The sequence below is a fragment of the Takifugu flavidus genome, chromosome 16, assembly GCF_003711565.1.
Source record: "Takifugu flavidus isolate HTHZ2018 chromosome 16, ASM371156v2, whole genome shotgun sequence".
Classification (NCBI taxonomy): domain Eukaryota; kingdom Metazoa; phylum Chordata; class Actinopteri; order Tetraodontiformes; family Tetraodontidae; genus Takifugu; species Takifugu flavidus.
In genome coordinates this window covers 5,380,667-5,404,575 of record NC_079535.1, presented here as the reverse complement: position 1 = coordinate 5,404,575, position 23,909 = coordinate 5,380,667, and the positions used below count along the sequence as shown (strand labels likewise).

Genomic DNA, 23,909 nt, shown 5'->3' with positions numbered 1-23,909 from the left:
GCAGAAATGCATCATCTGTACAGAAATCTGCTAGAAATGACAACTAGAAATTTGATGTGAGTAAACAGTGGCACAATTACTACCCCCATTAAGAAAATGATGGTGATATTTGAATCCTTTCAATGCACAATGTGACCTACCCGTATTATCGTTCAAGAATCCCCCTATTCCATTTGCGCCTTTTAAAAAAAGAATAATTTCATTACAGGTGGTGTGTCTGCTACTCTGGTCAAACAGCACCCCCTGTCGGCCTCCTGTTGTAGAACATCCCAGAAATGACAACTTGAAGAGTCACGTTAGCGAACCGTGTGTAGCAGCTACGACGTGACTTTTGCAGCAGTAACTTAAAGTCAAGATTTTGTCTTTGTCTGAGCCCATTTTTTCACTCGCCCTACGGCTGGCAACAAAACAAACCAGCGAGGCCGCTTCAACAGGCGTCATCTCTGAGGACTTCATAAGCTTTGCTATGTGGCTAACGTTAGCGATGTGCTAGCCGAAGTTGCTAAGTCGCTATGTCGCAATCTACAGTTTGGATTCGTTGGAGCAAACAGAATCATTAACTACCTATTTTGTGGTGCAAGCTACGAAAGGTGCGTATACTGCCATTCGACATCAGTTGTGGTATGGAAGGTTTTATTAAAAAGCTATAGCCTCCGTTCATATAAGCTAGCATTTATTGTTGATAGACTTTCAGGTTAGCGTTCTGTGCTTGTTTTGTGAAACTCAGATCCTAATTTTCAACACAAAATCTCTGTGAAGTGAGCAGGTAGCCTTGTTATGTCGAGTCTCCTTATTTCTACACGAGTCACTGGTGCGTTCGTGCTAAATTAATTGCGCCCAGCTGAGTCATGTTCAAGAAATCAGGAAGTTATTTCCATCTACCGATACACTCCGTATATCCCGTGTGTTTGTCTTTTATTTGCATATACAAACGATTAAATCTGCTTTCCTTGCAAATATTTTACAGTCAGAACGTGATCGTTTTCACGTTTGTGGACCTGCAGGTGTATTCACTGCTAAACTTTAAACTTTCTCTTCGACACACCCTGGTCTATTGAACGATGATTGAATATCACATTAGCAATGCTCGTCGCCGTGTACACTTCTGCATGATTCCATGCTCAATGATGTACTTTATATCATTGGATTAAAATGTATATCTTAAAGGTCAGTCTGCCTGGTCTGAGAAGCGGAGGGTAGCAGGGGAAAGTGCCAGGGGTTGACTGACCTTCGCCCGTTGTGTACCCTCCCCACGCCCCCAAAAGGGATAAAGCATGAAGATGACAAAGACAAGTTGTCAAAAGCATTAAAACTTTTCTAAAAGTTAACCAATGAAAATCTGACATCACCTCTGAATTTTGGTTCAACAGAATTAGTTTTTAAAAATGCAAACTAATGAAACATGCCTGCACAAAAGCGACCATATTCTATACTTTGTTTCTCGTTGCGCAACCTTTTGAGGAAATCAGTGCAATCAAACGATCTCCGTAACCGTACACTTCTGCACCTGTCTTCAGGTATTTTGGCCCGCTCCTCGTGCCGGTTGCTCCTGTTGCCCCTGGTTTGTAGAGTGCCTCCTCCTGGCGGCCTGTTTCATTGTCCCCTGAAGCTTCGTTGCTATGCATTGTGTCAAATTCCAGTGTCTCTTTTTTAATGATGTGCTTCCAACAGAGGTGTCTTCTTTGGTCGTCTCCCATGAAGTTCACCCCAAACAGTGACATATGTGGCCATCTGACCCAGATACACCTTGACCTTGGAGTTCACCTTCCCCTTGTTCTGGGCTCTTTGTTTACCATTCACTTTGTCCATCTCTTCAATTTGTCATCATTTTTCTCTTTGCAGCCATGTCCAGGGAGGTTAGCTAAAGTCCTGTCGACCCTACACGTCTAAACAATATATAACTGCAGTCAAAGGAACCTCAAGCTGCCTGCAGATGGTCTTTTTACCCTTACATTCAGCATGCTATAATTTTTTTTCTAATCAACTGAGAGAACTCTTTTTTGCTTTCTGCGGTGCATTCAGTGTGGCACCGGTACACACCGTGTCACCAAACGCCACATTGGCTAGTCGTCACCCTTTAAATAGGCTGATCAGCTGGAAGACGCCAGTGTTGCTAATGGTCGGGTTATTTTCAATCATTTCTTGGGCTATCGTCATTTTTCTTCAGATCTCTTACATGACAGATTTATTTTATTCTGTTGAACCAAAATTCAGAAGCAGTGTCTGATTTTCATTGGGTAATTTTCAGTACATTTTTATCTATTATTACTTTTGTAAGTTTCAAGTTACCAGTATTTTAGTGGCCATTGTGGGGTCTCCTCTCATTACCAGATGGGTACCGACAACTTTGTCCACAACGCTATTAATGACCAGATATTACCAATATCATAACATTTATAGACGCCAGACTGAGAAGCACCCTCAGATTTATACAGAATTCAAGTAGATTTAATGAATTTATTCCATCACTGCATGACTGCAGAATGTCTGCCAGTTTTATTATTCAGTTCTATTTATGCTGGGATGGAAGCCCATTACTGTGTTTACACATGTTTGTATATCAAGTAAATGTTATAATACTCTAAAATAGACTGCAGTGATACTAAATAACAGGTTCTGCTTTAGAGTTGTCAGACACAAAGCACCATTGTCTGAACAAACCCCCAAAGAGGAAACATCCTTGTCAAAAAATGTCCATTTAATCTGTGTGTTTGCAGCCTTCTGCCACACAGGAGGTTTGTTCTCTCCAGTTTTCCTCTAGGTTGTAAATGTGACCTGGAATAAATTTTCCGGCATTATCGCTTCAATTCTTTTAACCTGCGCTGTCTCTCCGAAGCTCTTTGTTTTGCCTAGACATGCTTGACCTCCTCGCGCTGCTGTCGCCTGTCAGGATGTCTGCTCTTGGATTAGGAATGTTAAATAATTGCCGGATAACCCGGAGAGTCCGAGAGTAAATGGTGGGAAGTTCTTAATACATAATATATGTCTGAAGTCTGAAGACGCCTTGAGCTTTTTAGAATGATCATATATACATGCACCTTCCATGCAGATGCTCTGGTGCTCCAGCTGTCGAGCTGGAGTGTTTAAAAGCACCTCTGATGCTTTTATTTTGGTTCACCTTGGTTACAGGACGGCCATCATTGCGTTGTTGTATTGTGCAGAGCATGCCACATTTGTGGCAACATGAGGAGGAAACGTGCTTACTTCTATAGCAACCTGCAACACAAGCACAAGTGGCACTAGTGCTCCGTTCTTGTATAAACAGAACTGCTTTCATGGATCTCCGTCTGCATTATAAATGGTGTTGAGAGGACCCAGGTGTGCCGGCCAAGCTGAACATAAACATGTTTTTGATCATTCCTTTCCGTCCTCACAGCCGTGTCTGTAGGTGTGGCCCTGCCTCTGAACAGGTGTGTGATATTCCAGTAGCTACCCAAGGGTGTGTGTGGGGGTGTGTTGCTCCTTTCTCTGTGGCTGTGGCACGTATGCTGGGCAACTGTTTTCCTTCTCTGCCATGCTTCACATTTTCCATTGTTAGAACTGCTAACCCTCTGACTCTTATTGCCGAAACGACAGTGCACACAAACAGTCTGGCAACTTTTAAAGGCGCCATCAGACCGCGTGGTTGCAGCGCTGCAGCGTCTGCAGGTCACTGTGCCTCTGAGGGGTTCGTTAGAGCAGGAGGAGATGCAAAAGATTCTGTCATCGCAATGTTATGATGCGATGCTCATTGCAAACGACAGTATCACCAGTGGCATGCAGACGTCCAGAGTGACATCACTAAATAATTGATGTCAGAGGTAACAAAATCAGTTGAGCGATTGCAGTTGGGCCCACTGAGACAAGAGAATCTGGCCTGTGTGGAGTTCTGATGGCTGAGCTCATCCCCGAGTTTGACCTGACCGTCTTCGTGTTCGGAGCCGTTAATTCGTCCGTACAGCCTTCCATTTCATCACCGCCGCAGTATTTAGCCATCAGGACGTGTACCCACTATTTGTTAGCTGCAGGAAGATTCCCTTATTTACATACCACAGGAGGAACGTCTGGCCAGGGTTTTCCACTGTTTGTGGGAAAATTACCAGAGGAACAAAAGAAGCGCAGCCTCCGATCTCAATGAGACGGATCTTCTTTTTTTCCTCCTGTAGTTCATAAATGTCAGTAATCACAATTTGGTCAATTGTGAAATGAATTGTTGTGGTGCTTTTGTGTGTCCCTCTCTCCACAGATGGCTGTGTCAGCCCGTGGCCTGTACTTTGTGGTCACCCTGTTCTTGGGTAGTTTCTTTGGAAGTATCTTCATGCTGGGTCCAGTTTTGCCCCTCATGTTTCTGTCTCCAGCATGGTACCGCTGGATCACAGATCGCATCGTTGCTACTTGGCTGACCCTCCCCGTGGTGAGGACACCGGCTTAGCCGTTACTTAGTCTACTCCAGAGAATGACTCCCTTCAATCATCTGCTTCTCTCCATGTTTTCCTCATCCTCCTTCCCTGCCTCGTCTCCCTTATTTCCAGTCTTTGCTAGAACTGGTATTTGGGGTCAAGGTGGTGATAACAGGCGACGGCTTCATCCCAGGTGAGAGAAGTGTGATCATCATGAACCATCGCACCCGTCTGGACTGGATGTTCCTGTGGTGCTGTCTGCTCAGGTACAGCTACCTCCGTCTGGAGAAGATCTGCCTCAAGGCTGCGCTGAAGGCTGTGCCAGGCTTTGGTTCGTGCCCCGGTTTATAATTTCACCCTTTCTTCTAATCGTCTGTTATGGGTTAGGTTCGTTATTATGCTCTAATGCAGCTGGTTGGATCCTGGAATTCTGAGGTTAAATGTCAAGATGATCACACCACGACCACACAAACATCACTGTCCTGCTGCTCATGTAGCTTTTCCTGCTCTGTCCAGGCTGGGCTATGCAGGTGGCCTGCTTCGTCTTCATTCAGCGGCGTTGGGTGGAGGACAAGAAGCACATGGAGAACATGCTAGACTACTTCTGTGACATCAGAGAGCCGCTCCAGCTGCTGCTCTTCCCTGAAGGCACAGACCTCACCGGTGAGAAGGAAACAATGTAACATCCACACATTCAAACCACACAGATTTCAGTCGCTATTTTCAGGAGCTGACACACAGCAGCACCTGTCTCATACCTTTGCACTGATGCTGTTATGCAAGTATCATTTTCAAATGTTAAAGCATGACCGAATCCTGCAGGGTACAGCCCGACAGTCATTTCTGAAAAATGCTCTGATGTTTCAGTCCGTGCAGTAGCAGCACCACCGATGCCTAAAGTCCTTTCAAATCACTATTAAGCCAATCAAACTTCAGGGTGGCTGTACTGGGAAAGCTTAGCACGATGTCAGAAATTTGCATCATGTTTAAAGATTTACTGCTTTAATGCATCTCTCTGACAGTGTGATCTGCACATACTTCTGGATTAAAGATTTAATTTGACTCTAGAAGCTAGGGCTAATGCAGTGTCTTCTGGTTTCTTCTGAAGCCGCCCTGTCCTTTACGCTGCTAATACTTCAGCCACTTATAGACCTCCAGCTACAGGATCAGGTCCAGGGTCCACTTAAGCCCCTCTAAACTTTCCCACAGTCCCCGTTTGACACTCACAGACCTCATGTGAATTAAATGAAAGACTGAATAAGGAAGAAAAGTTCCAAGCTAGTCTGCATCAGTGAAGGTCCATATGCCCCAGTGTCTTTGACTTTGCTGCAGCCACTTGTTACATAATATGACTAATGAGTCATAATAGTGTTCCCGCAAGACCTTCCTGAGGAATGTTTGCTTAATAAACACTCGTCTTTCCTTTGTTTATGTCAAATGTCTAAGCATTAGTGACAGCTTGATGTATGCAACAAATGTGGTTTCATCCCAGAACGACTCATTGCTTAGCTGTTATGAGCAACTTTTAATGATACCTTTATCTACACCTTTAAAAATCAGCCGTTATCAAAATCTAAAAGTTAATCTACTGCGATATTTATTATGCTTTTGTGTCAGAAAACACAAGACAACGGAGCGATGCGTTCGCTGCCCAGAACGGCCTGCCAAAATTCGAGTACGTGCTGCATCCCCGCACAACCGGATTCACCTTCATCGTGGACCGACTGAGAAAAGGTGAGGATGTTTCTCCCAACACTGTTGGATACAGGCTCTGTTACCTGGATGGAAACATGTCGTCAGCATAAGCTCAGGAAAATGACATGCTTGTTCCAAACCCACTGATGCTGGCTGATCCTGTTTTTTTTAATACCCAGACGTGCGTTTCATGCTGCTGCCAGCCATTACTACACCTCTGAGATTCTCTGGTTTCTGTATGAGCTAATGTTGGCACTCCTCCAGGGTTCTTACCCTATCCCTGTACCCCCCCCCCCCCCCCCCGCCGCAGCCCTCCGAGCAGGTGTTGTGACTCACTGTGATGTCATCGGGCTTTGCTAGTTCCCTTCTGTGCACCGCTGACTGACAGGCTGTGTTCGCTCTCTTGGACCAAGCCCGCCGTGCCCCGCTCAGGTCTATTTTTAACAGAAGCTACTGGCAGGTGTTTTCCTGAAAACCCGAGTTCAAAACTATTGAGAGAAGAGGTCGAGGAGCCCTCTGGTCTTGAAGGAAGAAGGTTTAAGTTTTAAGCCATTCCAAAAAAGATGCACATGTGTAATTTAAGTAAGATCGGATGTTATGAAACGCTAATAACATTTCCAACAATCGGTGTAAACGGGTGAAAGGGATATCAGGTCTGGAGACCTGGAGATCTCAGTTTGGAATCCTTTTGGTTTTGGTTATGCAAGACTGTTTCCTACATGTCTGTTTATTTATTCTATTTTAATCACAGCTTGAAATTGTTTCCACATCTCTAGGAGATAACCTGGATGCCGTCCATGATATTACAGTAGCATATCCAAAGAACATCCCTCAGACCGAACGCCACCTCATCTTGGGGCTTTTCCCCCGCGAGATCCACTTCCACGTCCGTCGATACTCCGTGACCTCATTGCCTTCCTCATCCTCTGATCTGGAGTCCTGGTGCCGAGATCGCTGGGCTGAGAAGGAAACCCGCCTCCACGACTTCTATTCCGCCCAGCCCCGAGGCTTCGATAGAGAAGGCGTCGCACGCGTGCCGCCATGTAAGACGGAGCTGAGGGTTGCTCTGATCAAAGCCGCCTCGTTGCTGTACTGGAGCAGCTTTATTGCGCTGTGCTTCACTGGCCTGTGGCTCTGGCCTCCATTCAGACTCTACTTCGTGCTCATGGTCGGAGTGTTTGTGGCTCAGCAGAAGCTGATTGGAGGGTTGGAGCTGCTAGAACTGTCCTGCCATCGATACTGGAAGTCCATGGCAACCGATGAGAAGATGAAATGAGAGATAAAGACAGGGTCAGCTGGGAAATGACCCGTTTCCCCCTGTGCTCTTGAAGGACACGGAGGACTTGTGAGAGGGTTGGAGGATCCCTGCTAGGGACCCAACACTTCATGCCTTATTAAAGGAGGAACGCCTCCTGCTGGTGTGCTTGACTTCAGTAGAAAGACCTTTGCATCTTTGCTGAAGAAAGCAGAATGTCATGTAGGTTTTTATGTGCTCCACTTCAGCACTTAATCACACATAGTGTCACAAACTATATGTACCCATCTAAAGTGATGTTTAAATTGCTGGTGATGCATTTTAACAGGTTATGTTCATGTTTATTTTCATTAGGAATATCACTGTGGACATGTTTCTTGCATGTTATGTAGCTGTTATGTCGTGTTTTATAGGATGTGGAGCAGAGCCATAGTAAACACCACCTGTATGTTTAAGTCTGAACAGTATTCCAACACTGGGCATTAGACTGATGAAAGGGTTTTCACCATACATTCTGTGTCTAAATGCATAAAGACTTGAATCAGAATATATAGCTTTTGTATATAAAAGCCAAAGGTTTCTATTAACCAAATGGCATTTGGTTGGTGTGTTTTCACCCATTTCATCAAGGTCGTCCTCAGCTCCTCTGGGGTAACGTCACTTCTTCAGCGATGAAGATCACAGACAGCCGACATGTTGACAAGCAAACAGTCGGGATTGAAGCAATGCCTTGTAGAGGCAGGATAATGGGGTGGCGCTGTGGCGGAAGAATGCCCTGTTGGGGCAACATTACCCTCTGGTGTGCAGGGTGGCACGGAGAACCAGACTTGGAGTGGAAAACTGACCACCACCTCAGCGTAATCCAAAAAAGCCCCATAATGCCCACCGCATCCCTCTCTCGAGGACTGGCTGCTAAATTCAATTAGCAAATGACAGCTGAGCACACTACTCCAATCATACTCCTGCTCATTTGCAGGACTGTAGCTGTAGCGCTGTAGTTAGTGTGTTAATTCTATGTTTAGAGACACCATTGTGTTCCGCAGCCGTCTCTGTACCACTCTAATGTCGAATTAGTTCATTAGGCACACAAATCCCAAGCTCCTGTATTTTTTCCCAACTCAGTCAATGTCCTCCTGCCGTGGTATTATTTTTCTGTGCATATGTGGTGGTTTACAAATGTACCAACCAGCTACATGTTCTTTTGTTTCCCATTATTATTGATGCCGAACCTCATAGTTCATTGTTCTCAGGTAACACTGTGATAAAAATACACCTCAATAAAAGTAATGAAAATAAGAACATATTCTCATTTGTGCCCAAATGTTGGTGTTTAAATATTGACTATTGTGTAAACTTTCATCTGGAATGTAAAGCAACCTAAAGTCCTCAAGTGATATTACACTGTATCTATCTCCTCTGCCTCACACACCTTACACACACATGTTCATGTCTACCATAGTGAACCATAAAGGTCAGGAGGAGCTTCTCAAGGTGAAATGCAGTTGCCATAGTAACTAATGTTGACTCCACCATCTCCTAGCAACAGGATGTGGAGTGATGTCAATGGAAATTGAGCTATTTTCTGCTGGTGCTGGAGTGAGGTCACTCCTCTGTGTGTGAGCCTGTAGGGAGAAGTTGTATATTTTTGTTTCTGTTCCTGGCGGAGGTGGAGCAGAGAGGTGATGCTGACATCCTATGGAATCAAAGACAATGACATGACGAGTGCACGCTGCCAACAACCGTCTGCGGATGATGAGTCATGGGACAGATTAGGGTGCAATTATAATCCGCCGCCTTTGTTCGGTGTGCTCCGTCCTTGCCTCGATGCCAAAGGGGGAGACAGATAACACCTCACATCGCCCGATTCTTCTTTATGAGCTTCCTCTATAAAAGACTTGTTGAGGTTCTGCTGCATCGGGGCTGCAGTTTTTATCCAGTTGCATTCAGGCTAATAGGATCTAGGGGATTTAATTAAGTTTAATTATCCTTATCAAGCCTGATAGCTTTTTCAATAAAGTAAGCAGATAATCCTGAGGTTACACTGGGACGGAGTCAGGCTACTATGAATTATAAATACATGCGAGTGGAGACTGAGCCTCACTTTGGATTCTGGCTATGTCTGGCATTCAAATGGCCCCAGATATGGTCATAAAACAATCCATCATTACAATCTAATAAAATGAGGGAAAAGAAAACAGATCTGTACCAAACCCTCTACTGCGGCACTAAAGGAGCCTTCTACCAGGACCAAAACCTATAAATAACAGCAACGCAATGCTGCTAGTCAGAGGATTAACTCTGCCTACCTACAAACCCAAAGCAGGTAATTATGATTCACGCTGGGCTGTTGGCGGGGGGTTGACATGCGATCCATAGTTGTTGTCTCACAGGATAAACATATGTTTGATCCTGGCTAAAATGGACATCTGTCCCTTCAGGCTTCACATGACTGGCATGCAGCAATGCCACCAGGCCAGGCTGATGTCAGAGGCAGGTAAAGCAGGCTCAGCTGCATCATCCAGCCAAGGGGAAAACATCTGCTGCCACCTAGAGGATGATTTACGGCCTCCTCCTCCCCCGAGATTATAAACGGTGAACCCTGTTTGCAGCACCACGATGCACAATTAAAGACCCAACGCGTCTGTTTTTATTCATAAATCACATCAAACATAGCGAAACTGTAGCCATACGACAAACCACAACACGTTCAAGATAAATTTACCAATCAATAAAAGGATAATATATATTAAAGCATATAATGCAATGACCCTCTAAATAAAATGCTTGAACCCAACAACAAAATATTCAGTCAGACACTGTGTCAGCATCCTGCTGAAGCCTCTATTTTTTTGTAATCAATTCTTTTTTCCTGTGACCTTATAAAAAGGTAGAAAAACGATATTAAATATCTCTCGTGTATGTCAGACCAATAATTCCTGCAGGCATAGAAAATCTGACACTGTTCCAGCTGTAACGTGCCACAGTTCACCCCAAAATATAGCCTCAAATGTCATAAAGGCTTTTTTTAAAAGTTTGGCATTTTCCTGGACATCGTTGCAGGAGTCGATAATACAAAAAGGAAAGCTCTGGTCAGAGGATAAAGATAAATGTAATACTCTGTGTTTGGCCTTGTGTTGTAAGAAGCAAGATTTACGACCAGATGCATCTCATGGATTTATAGGAGGAAGGTCGGTGTCACAAGGCAGGTCAGCTGTTTACAAAATGAGTCCACCTTGGGGCTAAATTTACACAAATTGTGGCAAAAGAACATTTGCCACCCCCCTTTTCAGGATTTGTCTGGCTATTTCCTAAAATAAACAGTCCCTTCTTATTTGGATCTAGAAAGAAACGTCTCTTTGTCAATATGAGACATGTGAGATTTATGCTCCTCAGGTGACTAATGTCAAGACTGGAGACAGGTAGAACACACATGGAAGTCACCCCCTGTAACTGCAGTTGGGGAAAATCAAGACACTGTTCGAAAGAAAATCCCTCAACATAAATGCACACCGCCGACTCTAAACCTAAAACACAACTGACCTTTCAATATCCACCCGTGTGGAACGGTGTCATTTGGATGAGAACAGAGATTTTAAACATTATTACATTCAATACACAACCAGCAAGTAACTGATACAGAATGATGCATTCAATGTGCACGAGCGACAGACAGACTGAGACTGATTGGACGAAACAGAAGCAGGAGCCCCTGCAGCCATGGCTGGGTTATTCATCGCTGCTGTGTACAGGTGGCAGCTGCTCTACGGCCGCCACGGTTACTTGTGACAGAGTCGGGTTTGGTCTCATGCACAGATTTAGTGACCATATGAAAACAGGGGGAGCATGCCTTGAGTAGAGGTGCTATAAGTTCTACAACTGCATCGACATTTACATAAGTGAAATTACAGCTTCATACGCGTGTCCCCAGCTGTTTTGGGGGTTCTGCCCTGTGACACTTGATAACTTTTTTCCCCCCGCAAGAACATAGTCAGCAAAACAGTCTTTTTTTCAGCAGAGGCATCTGGTCAAACTAGGGGAAGGGGTCTGGTGGGGCCAAGCCAAGACTCGACTGATGACAAAGTCTGTAGGTGGTGGCGTGCAGTGCAGAGGGAATGGGATAAAGGGGAGATTTCATCCAAGCCAAGGGTTCATGAGTTGTCTGAAGGGACGTGCTCTTCGAAGCCCTCACTCTCTCGAACCAACGCTCTCTCCAGGATGACCCGGCCCTCTTTGTACCGCTGGCTGTCTTCGGTAGCAAACTCATAAATCCAGCCCAGCTTGCTGTTGCAGTTCTTGCAGCTGACATCCCTCACCATGTGCCTTCCGGTGAGCATCACCCTGTCCTGCACCTCACTGTACTGGAGGTTCACCACCTGCGATGGAGACACAGGTGATCAAACATGCATCGGAGCAGGGGAGTGCACGGCAGAGGCAATGGCTCCTACCTTGTTGAAGAGGAAAGCTCTGCCCGTGGCACCGGTAAACCGTGTTGAGATTAGCTCCGATCTGTTGGTCAGGATGGTGTCGCAGTTAGCGCAGGAGAAGAGACGTGTTCCGCCAATGTGGTCCAGGAAGATGCGCCCCATTGTTGAATTGTTGAGGGTGAGTGATTTAAGGCTACAATAAGAAATAGAAATAAAGACAAACACGAATAAGACACATGTCTTCTTTCTTCAGCGCAACGAAAACTTCGTTAAATGACTTGATGACTAGATTAGGAGTCAATTCTTTCACGATCGTCTAAACTGTACATTTGTAAATTTCGCCTACTTGTGTTACTCGATGTGAAAAGTGTTGTAACTCTTGATAGCAGGAAGAACAAGAAAAAAGGCATTTTTGCAGTGTAGAAAATATTTAAATGAGCACCCCCCCCCCAAAAAAAAAAAAAATGCCGCAGCGGAGGCATCATTCTGCCAATGCGGACACGTTTGTGACGAACAGATACAAAAATTGTAAATATCTGGTACAAGTGCGAAAGATACAGATCCGTATAAAATACGTGGTTCTGGGTAAGTGTTTTTACAAATAACTTGCAGCCCTGTCTCTCGGTAATATCCCGATTACTCAAGTGGGAAAAAGAAGCTAACGCCATGTTAGCTGCGCTGCTAACGGCCACTTCGACAAGACAGGAACCAGCGGACCAACAACATAACCGCCTTTATTTCGACCCAGTTTACGATGGCGGCCTCCTACCGTGGAAATTTCTTTCCCGACGATTCTTTCACTGACACTTTAACGACACATCAGTTATGTGAGACCTCGTCTTCGTGGTTTTGTTGTTCTTTTTCAGCTGTTTCTATCTGCTGTCCCCGCTCAGCCAGTATCAACATCCGGTCGTGACGTCACTGTAGGTGTTGTTCGCGCTGGACGCCACAAGGTGTCAGCAGAGTTTGGACAATCGATCAAGCCGATCAAACCTTGAAAACTGTGTAAAAAGACTTATAATTACAAGCTATTTATTATGATCATTGTTAAAACTAAAATAAATGTCAATTTATTTATGGCGTCACAAACTAAATTTGTCCTGCAGTTGCCCTATATGTACCGTATCAGTATTTAATAAAGGCGGTTCTAAATTAACTCACTTCGAGCTATAATTTCATCTCATTTTCTCCTGATTTATGTAACTCGACGTGAAAAGTGCTGGTTGTAAGGCTTTATAGCAGGAAGTCCAACAAACAACAAAAGTTTCCGTTGTTCAATTATCTTTTCCATTTGTCTAGTATACATAATAAATGCATAAATTGAGCAAAAACAACCAACAACTGCTGTAGCAGAGGAATCTTTCTGCAATCTGAAACATTCTGGACATGTTTCTGATTAACAGAATACAAAAAACGGAAGTATTGTACACAAGTACAGCCAAAAATAAAGAACTGAAACACAGATCGTGGTTTAGATTGTTGTCTCTCAGTAATAACTCAACTAATCAATTGGGGAAAAAAGAAGCTAAAGTGCAGCTAAAGCTAACGCCCACGACGACAACAAGACGCACCAACAACATAACCCCCAATTTTTCGGGCCAGTTTAAAATGACGGCCTCCTACCGTGGGAAGGTCTTTTCGGTAGTGCAGAAAGCTCCCGACGTCGACGGTGTCACCGACACTTTAATGGCACATCACATGTGATTTGAGTCCTCGTCTTCGTGGCTTTGTTGTTCTTTTTCAGCTGTGTCGTGACGTCACTGCACCTGTTGTACGGGCGGTTCTCCACAAGATGTCAGCAGAGCCAAGAAAATAGTTTTACCAAAAACTTGCTAATTCAAGCTTTGTTTCTGGGGCCAGTGTAGTTATGGGTATGTGACAAGATAGTTTAATAATTATGCAAGCAGCAATTGATTAGATATTATGTAAATCAACAGCAAAAGCAAAGATTCAAATCACTGGTAACATTCAAAAACCAGTTGGCAAGATTTGTCTAAAATCAGGTTAAAGTCTGTAAAGGGCTGTCATCTGATCGGTTGAGCCGATAACACCAACATAAACAGGTGCAAAGGAAGAGACTTGAATAAAACCACGTCATGTATCAAAGATGCTGATGGAGGCAGTTAATGCGAAGTTGCACCAAAATGCCACAGGACTGTAGTTTCTGCAGTGTTGCTAAAAATGGTTTTAATTTAGAATAATCAGAAATCCACACCATCATACAGTACTTCAATGTTTACCCAGCAATTTAACTGCTTATTGTGAAAATCTGATAACTCCATACCATCAACATAGATTGTTTTACTCCCTTTAACACTAAGGGTCAACCCTATCAAACCGAGGACAAGCCAGTAAAATATAATCTTATCAGCAGAATCTCCAAATCTATCCCTAAATTAGTGGTTGTTAACTCACGTTTCATAACTGGTAAAAAACATAAACACCACAAATGTGACGTCTTGACACATAGCATCTTCTGTCCCATTATATGGCGACATTATCAGTTGTTCTGGGTCGGCTCGTTTCCACAGCGACAGTCAATAAACTAGTGGACGGATCATTCTAAAGTCACTATCCTGTTGTTACAGAGCTGTGATGTCCTTTAACAGTTGCAAGCAAACACACACACACACACACACACACACACACACACACACACACACACAACACACACACACACAATACAGTTTGATTATGAGCAAGAGAAATATATGAATGTTTGAGTTTTTACACCTTGAGATGTTAACACGTCCTGGTGTGACTAAAACATTTATTTCCCATGGTTTTTATACCCTAATAGGAAGTGGAGAGGACGATGAAGTGTCACTTACAGCTTCGTCCACTTAAGCTGACAAACTGACTGAAAGATATGAGCAACAGTAAAACACACCTGAGATAGAAAGGTGTCTATATTTCTTTTACGCGCCTCTTCCGTTGCATCTCCGCCCCCTTTACAAGGCCGGTGCACTTGTGCGCTCATTAAAAGCCAGGCACTCGGTCCCTATAACCGTGCACAACTCTCACTTTCTCACCGTATCATGGACTATCGATTAATATTCCTGTTTCTCACCATTGGATCCTGCACTCACAACACAGGTGACTCCTTATTGTACTGTTGTCTAAATCTTATTGTTGGTGTTTTTCCTATTGTTGTTCTTATTCCAGTTGTTGCAGAAGACAGAGAAAATGAACAAGCAACAGAAACCTCAGAGGTATATCTCCCCTCGCTGTTGAGTGGATTCATTGTATTATATATTTATACATCTGTTTTGCTGAGAGTCCAAGGTGTTTTTTTCTGCACATACAGACTAGAACTTACCTGCGGATCCTCTGCTCACCAGTGGAATCCTTATCCTCCCCATCGTCAGGTACAATCGACTTTGTCGTCTTTATCACTGAAGTCGGACTGATTGATATCGGCACTGTCAAACCTGCCTTGTGTCTATCTCTTTATCCTCACGCCGGCCTGCGCTCCTTTCATCAGTTCATGCTATCACCCCCGCCGATATCTCCGCTGTCTACCTGATGGGAATCCCGCTCTCACACAGGTAGCCGTGCATGAAACACATTGGGGTGTAAGTGCTGCAGCCTCGTCAGGCGCGTTAACACTGATGTTGTCTGCCTTTATTATCAGGCGTGAATCATCCACAGTCCTCACTGGAGTAAAAGGTACGTTAATATAGTGCAAATGCTGAAAATGGATTAGAGTTTGTTGCTCTCTCTTTTATTGGAGCTCCGTACAATAGAGCCAGTCATGTTGGTGAAAGCATTTACAACTAGACCGTGTGACAGTCTGGCCATTTATGTCTCTACAGATAAGAGTGTTTGCCATAAATAGTTTGTTGACCCTGTAATAGTAAAAACTGCCAACATAAAGGCAAAAAGCACATGTGTGCTGCTGTGTATTAAACACAGAGGTGTGTTTTTTGTGTGTGTTGAAGAGATGATGTCCATGTTTAACCCTGAAGTGACTGTTCAACATGTGGATCAGATGGCAGTGCCGCCCAGGTAACCCCCCCCCCACAAACACACACACACACTGGCACCAGAACACATTCTAAAACACTTATCTTTGTGAGGACTTTCCAAAACATGTTGCTACCCCCATGTCCTTACCCTACACATACCCACCCGTAACCTGACCCTGACCCTAAACTGAACCATATTCTGACCTCAATCTTAACACCATATCTCCACCTTCAAACATTTCTTCGAAGTTGTGAGGACTGGACAAACTATCCTCACTTCCCAAGAATGTCCTCACTTTGTTAGTAAAATGCAGATTTTGGTACTCGATATGTAGCACTTCCAACAACACACAAACTAGGGACTTGATAGACATTTAGTCTATAATTTTGCATGTGCTCCTCCAAGTGTGGTTTATTTGTGTATATTGCAGAAATCTGCTGGACGAAGTGGAGAAATTGTCCATGTCCGTCTCACAGCAGGTATGCTTTAACCCCGCTGACCAGTGATGAGTTAACCAGACTAGATTCCTGTAAATCATTGTGATCTGGTGAGTTACAAACCACCACAAATGGGACTCAAACAACAACAACAATGTACTTTATATAGTTTAGCTCTCTGTTGATAAGCTGCAGATGTAACGGTTCATGGTACAGTTGCAGATGGCAGAGTGGAGGCTGGTGTTGCTGTTTGTCCCAGCAGACTCGACGTGCACCTGTTCACCAGCTGTAAGACCACCACCCCATCCCCCCACTGCAACCATCACCACCACTTAACATGGCATTTGAGTTTATATGGATCTTCTGTTCCTTTGCTCCTCAGGTGGCAGCAGATATCAGCTCTGCTGTGCAAGAAACAGAAGCAGCTCTGCAGCTCTTGCAGAAAAGGGTGCCCCTATTTTTGCCTTTTTTTGATTCTGAAGACATTTTTGCCAAATCTTTTCGTTAAAAAAAATACGATTTTGTTTGTGTGTTTACAGTTGCATCACACCTTAGTTCATGTTGCTGTGTGGAGCACAAGTCCGCAACAGGACAGGTGGGAGGAGTTGCTTTAATACTGTCAGAGCCAAATTAGATGGAAATTACACATAACAGGGAGGTTTTTTTGTTTTATTTTCAGCAAATGCAAGTGTCTGGAGGGAAAATACGTCACCGAGCGACTACAGAGAGCAACTTTTCTCCAATCGCTACAGGTCAAACACTTTAATGTCTTTGTTGACAGCTTATGCTGATCCTCACTGGCTGACTGCCTTCTGAAAAATCTGCTTTTCCTATTTTTACAGAACTCTCTAAGCCGTGTTTTGAAAAATCCCAAGTGGACCAGCAAGATGGACTTCGCCGCTGTGCTGCAGCCTGCTCCGCTCATCCTTGAGCACAACTCTGTAAGTAAAAAGCATTAAAAACCTACTCATACTGTCCAGTCACAGTGTATAAATGCTTATTTATTTGCAGGCAGATCACTTAGCTTTGCAGTTATGGAGGAACCTGGTGAGTTCTAAACTTTTTTTACATTTAAGTTTAGCTTGTCTTTGATAAGCTCCTCCTGTGACAGGTGGTGCTTGGTTACAGCTCACAAACGAGTAAATCTAAAGATGGGACAGTGATTATGTTTATCTCTTGGACCAGTGATTAGATAAGAGATAGAATCAAAGATAATACAGGATATCTTATCCTGCATTGATCTTCTTGCTTGATAAAAAAAAAAAAGGTTGGTACTTCCAGTTTGGCTTTTTTTCTTCACTCTAACGTGGATCCTGACTGTCCTCCTCCAGCTTCACCCATCACTGAGCCTGCCAGAGGACATGGACAGCAGCGCCAGTTTCCCTTGTCCTACCCAGGTAAACCATCTCAAACATATAATTATTGATAAAGTTGAGAAAATTTTTATCAATGGATTTGATCTCCAATCCCAGAAATGGCCGTTCCTGCGGACACGGAATAATTCTCCCGCTGACGAGCAAAAAGGATCCTCCACGCTAGCAGATCCAGTAAGTCTTTGATGTTACAAGTGTCGTAAAACAGGAATGATTAAAAATGGAACGTTTGCAGGATATGGGCACTGAAGTCCCATGTTCAGACCGCAGTCCATCTCCCACTACACCCACCTCTGGTAAATGATTTTAGCTGAAGGTTTTATAATGAAACAGAGAGTCAACATCGGTTAGACTCACCCATCTAATCTCTGTGCAGTTAATGAGTTGAGACCTGCTGATATCAAGGTTGTGGCAGCGGTGGGAGACTCTCTGACCGTAAGTGCGCTTCACTGCAAGCATCTAAAAATCCCACTTCTCCTCTCTGGAAAAGGGGTAGAGTCAAGCTAAATGTACAGCACAGTATATTACTTTCTTTGGGTGTTTTTATTAGACAGCATCTTAACTCAGTCAGAGTTTAGGACAGATTACAGAGTTTTAGTTTTAGTTTTTTATAAAAATGCATGAAGAATTATTTGCACAATCCACCATCTGCATTGATACAGGCAGCAAACGGTGTGGGAGCGAAGACAGACAACATTCTGTTGGTGATTGATGAGTACCGAGGACTTTCATGGAGGTAAGAGCACCTAAAAATGCACCCTTTAATCCTCATGATTTGAAGAGTTTAAATGCAACGAACCTTTTATTAACTTTCCAGTATTGGTGGTGATGAAAACATCACAAGTGTGACAACTTTGCCAAGTAGGTTTGTCCCTTATTTTTAAAACTGTTCAATAGTAGGGTTATCCCAATTAAGCTGTCTGTTACACTTTATTTATCAATACTTTATTATCAAATCTATAACTCTATGCAGATGGGAGGTTTGACCAAACTGTAAAATTAGGGCTGTTTTTCATTTGCATTTAATCAAAAAGTTAAAGTGATTAGTGATTAAATGTTTCTGAGATTTCATTATGTTTCCCTCCTTGGTTTTGTGGTCTTCAGATATCCTGAGGGAGTTTAACCCCTCTGTGACCGGCTTCTCAAAGGGAATATGTAATGAAACCTCTCCCAATGCCTTCCTCAACCAGGCTGTGCCGGGAGCCAAGAGTGGGTCAGTAATCGTCATCACCTCCTCCACTCTGAATAAAATCTTATTAAAAAGACAACTCCAAAACTTTCCCCCGCAGCGATATGCCGCAGCAAGTGCGCACCCTTGTGGACATAATGAAAAACGACGCGGTAAGCCACAGAGGAGTAACTATAGAAACACAGTGTTGGCTGTTGGTTCCTAATATGCACAACATCTTACCTCATATTTGGCTTTGCAGCGCATTGATTTCCACAACGACTGGAAAGTGATCACCATGTTTATCGGTGGAAACGACATCTGTGACTTCTGCACAGACAGCGTGAGGACTCTAATAGCACATATACTTAATTGGTTATTCATTTTCCCAAAGAACGAATCATTTTTCCAAATTCAAAATTACATCTTTATCCAACAACAATGACAGAAATCAATGCATTTGAGGAACTTCTGTGTTTATTAGTTGCATCATTTGACAGGTGAATTTTGTCTCTATAGATCTTTTTCTCACCCAAGAATGTGGTCAGTCGCATCCAGCAGGCTCTGGACCTGCTCCACCGCGAGGTACTGTTTTTATCCTTGTGCGCTGCCACACAAGCTCCTGACTCAGCATCACAAACCTGAAACCTTTCTGTTTCCCTTCTTCCATTTTTACAAGGTGCCTCGGGCAATTGTCAACCTGGTGGAGCTGTTAAACATTGTGCCGCTGCGTGATCTGCACAAAGACACGACCCTGGGCTGCCCCACCTGGTTTGTAAAGTGAGTGTTGTTTGTTTAGTCTTTACCAAAGAACTGAACTCTTAAAGTCAGTCTTGAACAGTTCTTTTTTTGCTTCAGCTTGATTTGTCCGTGCATACTGAAGCCGAAAGACGGCTCAGCTGAGCTGCAGAAGGTCAACGATGTCAGTAAGGCCTATCAGGTAAGAGGCCCTGCGTTAGTGTTTAAAGTCAGTTGATCAGAAATTTGGTCATATTCTTATTTTTGTGATCCAGCACGCTATGAGACAGCTGATTGACTCTGGACGGTACGACACACACGAGAACTTCTCTGTGGTGCTACAGCCCTTCATGAGGGACATTTACCTCCCCAGGTTACAGGTATGAGCAGACACACCTGAGACCTCATTTCCTGCCCTGAAATGTTAATATCCAGCCCAACTATTTTTCCTCCTGAAAGGACGGCCGTCCCGATCGCTCCTACTTTGCCCCCGACTGTTTCCATCTGAGCCAGAAAGCGCACACCCTCATGGCTCGAGCTCTTTGGAACAACATGGTGGGCGTCCTGCTTTTCTCCTCTGTTATGTGTGCTTCTCTTTTTATTCCTCACATCACAATCACTGACCGTAACGCTCTTCTAGTTAGAACCAGTGGGCAACAAAACATTTACGCAGGATTTTGAAGCTGATATCGATTTGAAGTGCCCCTCCAAGGTATCGTCTCTTCATTTGAGATAAACAATGCATCTTTTCCAAGTGTTTTTGTCTTATATGAGTGTTAATGAGCGTCCTGTTTATTGTGACCAGACCAGCCCATTTTTTAGGACTGCCGTCAACAGCAACTACACCTTTCCAGGCCCTCTACCGACGACCACTCCGCCTACAGTAGGTCACAGGTCCCATCTTATCACCTGATACGCAGCACAATAACAGAATCAACAGTTATTTGTGCATGTAACCTTATCAGCCACAAGGTAGTAATTTCCCTTTGTTGTTGTTCAGCATTGGGGCAGTGACTTTTCCTGTACCAACATGGCCCCATCTGATTCTGTGCCCACATCAGGTGACTTTCTTAAAATATATACAAGGGTTGGACTATTTGTAAAACCTCATGATTATTTCTTTTTTTTTTTTTTTAGTTCACAGATTACGGCCAGCTGACATTAAAGTAATTGCTGCGCTGGGAGACTCTATAACGGTAAGGTTAATATGCAAATAAAATATGAAATATTTTCCCTAATCAGCCTTTCATATGGATACAAATGAGTAGAATAACTGTCTTTTTCTGCATGCAGACTGGATTTGGTGCAAAAGCAAAGAACCTACTACAGTTACGAACTGAATACAAAGGGGTATCTTGGAGGTGGGTGGCTCACAAATATACACGACAATGCATCACATGTAATATGAAGTCTTAGTGTTTTTTTTTTTTTTTGTTTGTTATTTTTAGCATTGGAGGCGATGAAGCCCTCGAGACTGTTACAACATTACCCAGTGAGTCTCTGTTTTTGTGTGTTATTCATAAACTGTCCACTAGATGTCAGCGTCGCATCGTAACAGAATTATTGGAGACTTGTTTATTATTTGCTGTTTTTTGTTGTTGTTTGTTTGCTACAGACATACTCAGGAAATTCAATCCGAAAATTAAAGGAATGTCAAAGGGACTGAAAGAGTCGGGTTTCAACTTTGCAGTATCAGGAGCTAAAGTAGCGTGAGTCTGTTTGGTTCACTTTCATTGAGTTATGTTTAAGGATTTTGTGCATTTATTAAATCTCTCATTTTCTACAGAGGAATCCCCAACCAGGTGCGGCGCCTAATTGACACCCTGAAATCTGACCCTGTAAGTTTAACACATGTGACCGAGTTTTGTGCCTCAATGTAAAATGCTAATGTCGTCATCTTTGTTCTTGTTGCCTTATATCTGTTTAGACGGTAGATTTCCAGAACGACTGGAAGCTGGTGACCCTGTTCATAGGAGGAAATGACCTGTGTCAGTTCTGCAATGACCGCGTGAGTTGCAAATTCTGGAATTATGAGGGCTGGTTTAGAAACACTGTGGTGGCACAGTGGTGCGTGCTGTGTACAGAGCGGACTCATGATATCACCCTTCAAAGTGGACCGTTCACTAGAGCAGAATAATAAAGCTTTGAGGACAGCGCTGCTATTGTTTCGTCGTGTCAGCGTAAGATGAGGGCATACAAGGTTTTCCTTCTTGGCTAATTCTGTCGCTCAAAAAAAAAGTCCACTCTCCACAAGGCGAAAATCCGGTCAGAGGTTAGCTCAGCCTCTGCCTCACCCTCCTCTTTTCTGCCCTTTTGCCTCCACTTTCCTTGTTCTTTCACTTGTCTCCATCCTGGTTCTGCTCTAACAGGGTCGTGCATCTTTGATGCACTTGTTTGAAGCGGAATATCAAAGCACAGCATCAATGTTGGATGAGCTCTCAGACTATGGCTCTGACATCTTGGGTTTCGACAGTAGTTGCTTGTCAGCTCGGGAATGTTGCAAGCTGTCAGCTCTTTTTCACTTATGAATGAAAAAAGCATGAGGATGTACCATTCATTTAGACTTAACTATGAATCATTATGAGTGATCTCATTGCTGTTTTGGTCTTTAGGCCTCCATGTCCCCTCAGAACTACAGCCTTCATATGATGACAAGCTTGGATATGCTCTACAGAGAGGTAAAATTTCCTAAAGAAGCATTAAAGTACAAATAATAAAGGCTCATCTCTTAAAAGATCGTGGGTAAAGCATTAAATATCATCAGCTTGTTGAGTATAAATATTTTCCTCTTTTGCTGGTAGGTTCCCAGGACGATCGTCCACGTCTTGGAGGTCCTGGAAGTGGATGGCCTTCGCAAGATAAAGAGGGATAGCCTGGGGTGCAGTGTGTTACAAAAGTATGTCTGCCCCTGCTTCCTGTTAGCAGGGGAGAATTCCCTGGAGCTGGCTGAAGCTAAGCGCTTCAATCGTGAACTACAGGTTAGAGGACAAGTGTTCGTGGTCATCGTTTATTTCTGTGTGACATATCGATGTTATTATCAGCATAGCTCTGTGCCACTAACTCGTGTCATGGCTACTTTGGGCTGCATTTTACGGATGATGTTCTGGTTGCTTTATATCTGTTTGGCATCCTGGTGTTGTTATTCGTGTCTCCCATCCATATAAATGAACAAATAATTAAAAATACTATATTTATTTGCAACCTTAGATCAAAACTGAAAATCTGGTGTACGGCGGACGCTATGAAGACAAGAAAGACTTCGCTGTGGTTGTTCAGCCCTTTTTAAAGAACACTGTTGTTCCTTTAAATGCTGTAAGGCCTTCAACTATTCTTGAGCCTTAGATGTGCTTTAAACACAAATTCTAGCTTAAGGGCATTAACAAGTTCTTTCTGCAAAACTCCTACACACTCTGTAATATTTTTTTTTCCAGGACAGCAAACCTGACACCACCTACTTCTCTGTGGACTGTTTCCACTTCAGTGAACGGGGACATGCTGACATGGCTGCTGCCATGTGGAACAACATGGTGAGTCTGGCAAGACCAGGGATTTTTCTTTTTTTCTGTCATATTTTTCTGCAGCTTAGTCATGGACTTGACCGAGATACCTCGTGTTGATGTCTTTAGTTAGAGCCAGTGGGTAAAAAACAGACATACAACGATTTTGCAAATGCCAGAAACACCATCAAATGCCCCAGCGAGGTAAGAAGCTACTGCAGACCCAGCTGGAATTTATTATTTCCCTTGTGTGCACGTGCAGTGACAAAAAGCGGGCCGCTATTGGCTACTGTGTGCGTTCTAGGAGCATCCTTACATCTTCACCAAAGTCAACAGTTTTCTACCATCGACCACGGCGGCACCGGGAACAGCCAGCACAGCTCCCTCTGAGAGTTCCACCGCCTCCGCAACGCAGAGCACGGGGCAGCCCCTCCCCGCTGACTGCACTAATACAGTTCCAGTATGGCTGACTGCTGTGCTGGCTGTCACTGGCCTCCTGACTGGCTGTGTGGTGACCTGGCTCCTCCTCTCCTGCAGAGCCAAGAGAAACAAGAGGCTGATGACGTCTGCTGTGGAGCTGAGGGGCACTTTGTTTTAAAGTGCCCCCAACCCCCCCTCCTCCTTATTGTCATTTGTTGTGGACTATTGATGGGAAAGCATTAAAACCCTAAAAAATAAAAGAACACTGATATTTATAGTAGTCGTAGAAACCATGTTGTTTGGGGTGAAAATGAGGACATTGTTTAGAATAAACAATGCCAACTGTATCACTTTTGACTCCAAATCTTTATAATAATTCTCATTCTGGAACACTAAAAACATTTCTGGAAGAAATGTTACACCATTCTCTGCAAATAATTAACAAATAAGACAGAATAAAAAGGTTTGTTATGCAATACATGAGAAAAAACTCAGAGTCATCAGTTTTAATATAGATTCAGTGGAGCGATATGCACAATGTTTACCTCAGGACC

The 23,909-nt window shown here is 43.6% G+C and overlaps 3 protein-coding genes across 6 annotated transcripts; 2 read left to right on the top strand and 1 right to left on the bottom strand.

The window, feature by feature from the left end:
- The first annotated feature begins 253 nt into the window (after positions 1-253).
- On the top strand, positions 254-8,628 carry lclat1 (lysocardiolipin acyltransferase 1). Of its 2 annotated transcripts, XM_057058963.1 has the most exons (7): positions 254-590; positions 3,377-3,410; positions 4,226-4,393; positions 4,512-4,710; positions 4,896-5,042; positions 5,997-6,113; positions 6,851-8,628. In XM_057058963.1, exons 3-7 carry the CDS (start codon positions 4,226-4,228, stop codon positions 7,348-7,350), a joined length of 1,131 nt encoding a protein of 376 aa, XP_056914943.1. In that variant the 5' UTR covers positions 254-590; positions 3,377-3,410; the 3' UTR covers positions 7,351-8,628. The 2 variants fall into 2 exon arrangements, with proteins under 2 accessions (XP_056914943.1, XP_056914942.1); XM_057058962.1 differs by lacking the exon at positions 3,377-3,410.
- Positions 8,629-9,953: 1,325 nt separating this feature from the next.
- On the bottom strand, positions 9,954-13,532 carry LOC130540084 (protein yippee-like 5). 2 transcript variants are annotated; one of them, XM_057058972.1, is made up of 4 exons: positions 13,377-13,525; positions 12,523-12,754; positions 11,775-11,946; positions 9,954-11,702 (listed from the first exon to the last, which is right to left on the bottom strand). In XM_057058972.1, the coding sequence occupies exons 3-4, from the start codon at positions 11,913-11,915 to the stop codon at positions 11,478-11,480; spliced, it is 366 nt and encodes a 121-aa protein (XP_056914952.1). In that variant the 5' UTR covers positions 11,916-11,946; positions 12,523-12,754; positions 13,377-13,525; the 3' UTR covers positions 9,954-11,477. The 2 variants fall into 2 exon arrangements, with proteins under 2 accessions (XP_056914952.1, XP_056914953.1); XM_057058973.1 differs by lacking the exon at positions 12,523-12,754 and having other exon boundaries at positions 13,377-13,532.
- On the top strand, positions 12,215-23,702 carry plb1 (phospholipase B1). 2 transcript variants are annotated; one of them, XM_057058951.1, is made up of 42 exons: positions 12,215-12,338; positions 14,919-14,965; positions 15,061-15,121; positions 15,238-15,301; positions 15,388-15,422; positions 15,695-15,761; positions 16,153-16,201; positions 16,376-16,447; positions 16,542-16,607; positions 16,699-16,754; positions 16,839-16,911; positions 17,002-17,100; positions 17,171-17,206; positions 17,491-17,556; positions 17,632-17,706; positions 17,768-17,828; positions 17,909-17,967; positions 18,195-18,268; positions 18,350-18,393; positions 18,637-18,745; positions 18,822-18,873; positions 18,963-19,043; positions 19,220-19,285; positions 19,380-19,480; positions 19,559-19,640; positions 19,714-19,818; positions 19,898-19,993; positions 20,079-20,150; positions 20,244-20,321; positions 20,439-20,499; positions 20,576-20,634; positions 20,732-20,799; positions 20,887-20,930; positions 21,054-21,147; positions 21,225-21,276; positions 21,366-21,446; positions 22,051-22,116; positions 22,240-22,416; positions 22,646-22,750; positions 22,870-22,965; positions 23,065-23,139; positions 23,240-23,702. In XM_057058951.1, exons 1-42 carry the CDS (start codon positions 12,218-12,220, stop codon positions 23,531-23,533), a joined length of 3,339 nt encoding a protein of 1,112 aa, XP_056914931.1. In that variant the 5' UTR covers positions 12,215-12,217; the 3' UTR covers positions 23,534-23,702. The 2 variants fall into 2 exon arrangements, with proteins under 2 accessions (XP_056914931.1, XP_056914932.1); XM_057058952.1 differs by lacking the exon at positions 12,215-12,338 and adding an exon at positions 14,503-14,849.
- The last annotated feature ends 207 nt before the right edge of the window (positions 23,703-23,909 follow it).